The 6,000-nt window shown below is 42.7% G+C and overlaps 1 protein-coding gene across 4 annotated transcripts in view; it reads left to right on the top strand.

Annotated features, from left to right (window-relative positions):
- Positions 1 to 327: 327 nt before the first annotated feature.
- The window catches only part of vwc2 (von Willebrand factor C domain containing 2), a 248,810-nt gene continuing 243,137 nt past the window's right edge, over positions 328 to 6,000 (top strand). The window contains exons 1-2 of one of the 4 annotated variants that reach the window (XM_078538638.1): positions 328 to 420; positions 2,311 to 2,773. In XM_078538638.1, the coding sequence (XP_078394764.1) occupies positions 2,357 to 2,773 (417 nt within the window). In that variant the 5' untranslated portion in view covers positions 328 to 420; positions 2,311 to 2,356. Of the gene's footprint in view, positions 421 to 442; positions 918 to 2,310; positions 2,774 to 6,000 lie in introns of those variants that run through there. The other 3 variants (XM_078538639.1, XM_078538637.1, XM_078538640.1) reach the window with 3 other exon arrangements.

Raw genomic sequence — 6,000 nt, 5'->3', positions numbered from 1 at the left:
TGTCTTCTCCAGAATCAAAGTTCAAGTTCGAACTGGACATCTGAAAGTAACGGAAACGAACCTGTCCCGATTTTAACTGAAGGAAAGCAACGTTTTGGTCCCATCAATCCAGCGTCACGCACCTCTCTCTCCAACCTTCCTCTTCCGTTTACCAGGTTTGCGTATCCATTCCAATTCCTGCATTTCGCTGACTTTTAACTTCTTTTCTTTCAAATGGGGCATTTTTTCCACCTGCACTTTCTATTTAAGCAGCTCTGCGTGTCTCATTGCCAAGTGACCAAAATTGTCAAACTGCACGCACACCTTCTGAACATGTTGATAAATTGGCATTGAGTAAGTGTCTTGAGACCACTCGCTCGGCTGAGGAGATTTCTTCCATTAAAATAAGCCAGATTTGTTTGGAAAGCGGGCGGGATCTTGGTAAACAAAGCCTGGATTATTGTGTGTTTTTTTTATTTTGTTTGTCGGCGGAAAATAACTGAGTTGATTTTCTCCAACAGGGCTGAGTTTGTCTCTTGGTTGTGGGTCCATTCCGAGTGTGAGGTGTTTACAGGTCGCGCGGAGATGGAGTAGACGGAGAAAGCACACACACATTTCCCCCTGGACCGTGTCTCTCTCTCTCTGCCGCAGCTGCTTGTTGCTGTGGCTTGGAATTCAGTTCGGGAGTTACATTATTTCGGGTCAGCGGTGTTCATCCTCCTCATGTGAGGCTCCGGCGGCCACATCCTGAGCGGGATCGACCAGGCAACACGTTCCCACGTCGGCAGCTGCGAGATTTTTCTTTATCCCCCCCACCCCCCCAACCAAAGTCCCTTCAAAAAGCGGCGACTCTTCAGGTACCGAAAACACTCTTGGGTTTTCCTCAATTATAGTGACCCGTCCGTCAAAAAAAAACGCAATGACTTAAGATCACGCAGGTAACTAGTTCTGACTTTTATTAGTTGTTGCCAGAGACTTAAAATCCCTGGGCTGCCTGAAAAGCATCATTGATACATATATATGGGGGGGGGGGGGCGTATTGTTGTTTATTTTATTTAAAGTTTGTGGTCGCTGTGTGTTTTGACTGTGCCTGTGTCCTGCTGTCTGGATTGTGTGTGTAACAACAACAGCAGCAACAGCTGCATTACATGCGATCTCAGTTTCGCAGCAGTGATCTTATCCTTTGCAAACAGGGCACGTCAAATAATGATAAAAATAAAATGTCAGGATGTGGCCGGCGTTGCTTGCTCCCGGAAACTTGCGCGGTTTCCCGGTGTCTGGCGTTGCCGCTGGGCTGCAGCTCCCACCAGCTCGGTGGCCGGAGTGAACTGCGCGCCTTCACGATCTGTTCGCCTGGATGCGATAAAATGCCACCAGGCGCTGCATTTCCTGACTGGAATCTCTTTTCTTTTTTTTAACCAGCGTATTCAGACCTTCAGTAAATAGGTCACCACATTTTGTGGATACTGCAATTATTGGGGCATGACATGGTCTTATGGTCTGCTTCACCTGATGCGAAAAGTGCGTGGTAACCTAAAATATTAGCGACGTCGTGCAATTCGTGGTTCTTTTAAGAAGCATTAAGCACGGCGGGTGAACAGGTTGGATTTTTCAATCTCTCGACGATGTCTTGCATGTGGTATTGACTTCCTATTGCCTCCTTGTGAAGTTTAAGGTGCACTGAGTGCTCTTTAGTTACAGAAGTTGACAATGTCACAGAAAGTAGCTGATAAAAGGAAAATTACAATTTTCCTTTTCCTCGAGAGGTTAAGGGACTTCGTCATTTTTCAAAATCGTATTCAACTTTCAAACTCAGTTAATTGAATTTTCAAGACTTGGCGCCTCACCTGAAAAAAAAATCATTAAAATGAGCTTGACGCGCGACTCTGACTTGTCAGATATCCGTATTAAAACGCATAAGTCACTATTAAATCATCAACCTCATCGCAGATGTTAAGCTGATTTTAAATTCCTTTAAAGTTTTATTCAAAAAAAATCGCAAAACATCTACTTGTTAAAGGAGCATTGCTACTTTATTGGGGAGTTTTCCTGGAGTCAACGAAAACAGCTTGTTCCAGATTCAGAGGAAATTCGTCCATTTCAGTTCATTTAAATTCAGAGGCAAATTTCAATCTGTTCCGCCATAAGCAGTGATTTAGCTGAAATTGCTATTTTAATATTAAATCTTAAAATTATCTAAACAAACAGGGAGATTGACACTTGTGAAGTCATTGTGAACAGAAGTGTCTTTCAAGGCGCTTTATCAGATGACAATGCTCCTTTAAGGCTGACATGCTGGGGCTGTAAGTGACTGTACTCTTTTTGTCCTAGTTGGAGAAGCTGTGGCTGTGAGGAATGCCCTTAACAAATCCTTGTCATGGCCCCTGGGATTGTCTGCTCACCTCTCTTCACCTGGTGCCTACTTTTCGCCACCCTCTGCTTTCCCTGTTCAGTGTCCCAGTCCCAGAAAGACACCACCAATGGGCCTGAGTCACTGCCCACGGTCACTGGTGCTGCCTCCACCTCTGAATATTCATACCCAGATTACAGGGGCAAAGGTTGCGTGGATGAGAATGGTTTTGTGTATGAAGTTGGAGAGGAGTTCACACCAGGTCCAGCCGCCTGCCCATGTGTTTGCACTGAAGACGGTCCATTGTGTGTCAAACCTGAGTGTCCTAGTCTGCATCCTCGCTGTATCCGAGTGGACACCAGCCGGTGCTGCCCTGAGTGCAAGGAAATGAAGAATTACTGTGAATTTCGGGAAAAGAAGTATAAACAATTGGAGGAATTTATGGTAAGAAAAAAAGCTTTTGCTTTCATTTGGCTGTTTTGTCTTTTATCCTTTCAATCATAAAACATTTTTTCCTGTAATATGCCACTTTTGTTGCTCTCCACTTCTTCATTTAAAATATTTATTACTTAATCTTTTATTTCTCCATCCATTTTCTCCAATTGTTTTCTGTAAGGGTGGTTTCAAACCGAGGTATGGGTGTTGGCTAGCCTTTGGTACATTAAACAAGTAGCCATTACTCATATGTGAACTTTGACCACGACTGCTTATTGTGGAGCACATTATAGCTGCTCAGTTATGGGGCACATTGTAGCTGCTGCAATCTACCTTCAGTCAGCATCCCAACATGTGCTTTCCAGGGGAAGTCATTTGGTAGTGATGAATCCTGGATGATGTTTCCGTTTGCTTCAAGAGAAGCAAAAATGCCAATTGTCATGTGTCTATCATTGCCCTATTTCAGCACATTACTGTGCAGCAATAAACATAAAGAAATGTCATTGAATCAAATGAACTAATAATAACAGTCGATTTACCTCCTGAAGCAGCCACAGAAACTAGGAATAAATAAAACATGCAAAATGAACATAGAGGCTCTTTGGTCAGTAAAAATGGTTTAGTTTCCTTGTTTCATAAATTAAATATGTTTAAATATTTTATATAACATCCCCTTAGCTATAATCATTATTTGTATTTCAACAACTGTCATTTTATTTTGTGTTACTGTACATACTACCAAAAATAATCATATTGTGCCCCTGTTTGATTTTGTTAATCCTACTGTTATGACAAAGTGATTTTTTTTCTGGCTTAAGACAGGAGCAGTTAACAAATGGACAGAACGTTATGATTCCAATAGCAACACAACCAGGATCTGAATGAGGGGACAAAAATAAATTTACAAGTGCTGTTTACTCAATATCACTTAAGCTGTCAGTTGTTAAGCATCATAGTAGAGATGGGATATAATATTTAGTGGTTGAACTTTGTACCTTTTATTGCCCTCTCTAGGGTGTCCTCTGAATGTTTAGGATAGAAACTTTTAAATATAATTTCCTCTTGCATTATCAATGGGTTCAGAGCCACGCAGTAATTGATATACAATTGTGTACAAATAGCACATCATTTTCTTTCCAATTGCGCTGTTTGCCACCACTGACAAGCTTCATATGAATGGCCATTTACCTTCTTCATCACAAAAGTAGATTTAATTGTCTTGGATGAGATTCTGGGCTAATGTGCCATGAGTATCAAATTGGAATGGTTGTTCCTCTGCCTTATGAGTAATCATGCCAAAGAGCTTAGTCACAAGAAGCATATGCCTGGCAAGACAGCCTGGACTGTCTCACTGGCAGTAGAATAGAATTGACCCTGAATGATGTGGTCAATGGTATTCTTATTGCTATGACCAAAGCTGGAAGCAAGATGAAGCTAAAGTCTACAGATGTCCATCCATCAAGTAGGGCCCTGGCAAGATTTCTGCTTCTATTTCAAGAGAATCTTTAAAACATATCTCTTTGATGTGGCTTTCAGCCATCATCTACATCCATCTACTCAATTACTCTGGTTATTAGTTAAGTGTTACCTATTAGTGTTGTGTTAAAATGGGACCATTGGTAAACCTGTGATGATACCTTTAAGAGTTGGAGAGAGCAATATATTGACTGAATGAGGTGCTGCTGTAACAGGGATCGATCTGTACTCATGTTGAAATATGAAGCAGTGTATGCTACATGGACACTAATGAACATTTTATTTTGTTTGTTAGTGGGATGTGGGCATCATTGGTGAGGCCAGCATTTATTGCCCATCCCTAATTGCCCTTGAAAAGCTGATGGTGAGCTGCCTTCATGAACCACTGCAGTCCATGTGTTTTAGGAACACCTGCAATGCTGTTAGAAAGGCATTTCCAGGATTTTGACCCAATGGCAGTGAAGGAGCAGTGATATATTTCCAAGTCAGGATTGTGTTTGCCTTGGAGGGGAACTTGCAGGCGGTGATGTTCCCATGTATCTGCTGCCCTTGTCCTTCTAGGTGGTATAGGTAGTGGGTTTGGACGGTGCTGTTGAAGGAGTCTTGGAGAGTTGATGTAGTGCATCTTGTAGATGATACATACTGCTGCCATTGTATGTCGGTAGTGGAGGGAGTGAATGTTTACGGTATGGATGGGGTGCCAATCAAGTGGGCTGCTTTGTTCTGGATGGTGTCGAGTTTCTTGAGGATAGTTGGAGCTGCACTCATGCATGCAAGTGGAGAGCATTCCATCACACTTGGAAGGCTCGTGCCTTCTAGATGGTGGACAGACTTTGGGGAGTCAGGAGGTGAGTTACTCTGCAGAATTACCAGCCTCTGACCTGCTCTTGTAGTCACAGTATTAAATGGCTGGTCCAAGTCAATTTCTAGTCAGTGTTAACCCCAAGCTGTTGATAGTGGGGGATTCAGCGATGGTAATGCCATTGAATGTCAAGGAGATATGTTTAGATTCTCTCTTACTGAAGATGGTCTTTGTCTGGCATTTGTATGGTACAACATTGACTCACCACTTATGAGCCCAAACCTGAATGTTGTCCAGGTCTTGCTGCATAAGGACATGGACTGCTTCAGTATCTGAGGAATCGCAAATGGTGCTGAATGTTGTGAATTCATCTTTGATCTTCCCCATTTCTGACTATGATGAAGGGAAGGTCATTGATGAAGCAACTAAAGATGGTTGGGCTGAGGACACTACCCTGAGGAACTCCTGCTGAGACTGAGATGATTGATCTTGAACAACCACAGCTATTTTCCTTTGTGCTAGACTAGCTGTTAATTCCAGATTTATTAATTCAACTTAAATTCCACCAGCTTCCATGATGGGATTTGAATCCATGTCCCCAGAGCATTAGCCTGGACCTCTGGATTACTAGCCCAGTGACATTACCACTATGCCACTGCTGCATGCCCCCCCCCTCCCCCCCCCCCTGCCCACCAATTTTGTTGAGAGAAAGCAGATTACACAATGCATTGCTTAGCTAATGGCATGGTGGCAGATATAAATTATATTTATCCCAAAAGACATACAAACCATAAAAACTAGGAGCAGGAGTAGGCCACTCAGCCCCTCGAGCCTGCTGTGCCATTCAATAAAATCATGGCTGATCTGAATGTAACCTCAACCCCACATTCCTGCCTACCCCGATAACCTTTCACCCCCTTGTTAATCAAGAATCTATCTCGCTCTGCCTTAAAAAAAT

Source organism: Cetorhinus maximus, chromosome 3 (genome assembly GCF_964194155.1).
Source record: "Cetorhinus maximus chromosome 3, sCetMax3.hap1.1, whole genome shotgun sequence".
Classification (NCBI taxonomy): domain Eukaryota; kingdom Metazoa; phylum Chordata; class Chondrichthyes; order Lamniformes; family Cetorhinidae; genus Cetorhinus; species Cetorhinus maximus.
This window is presented reverse-complemented; position numbering and strand designations above follow the sequence as displayed.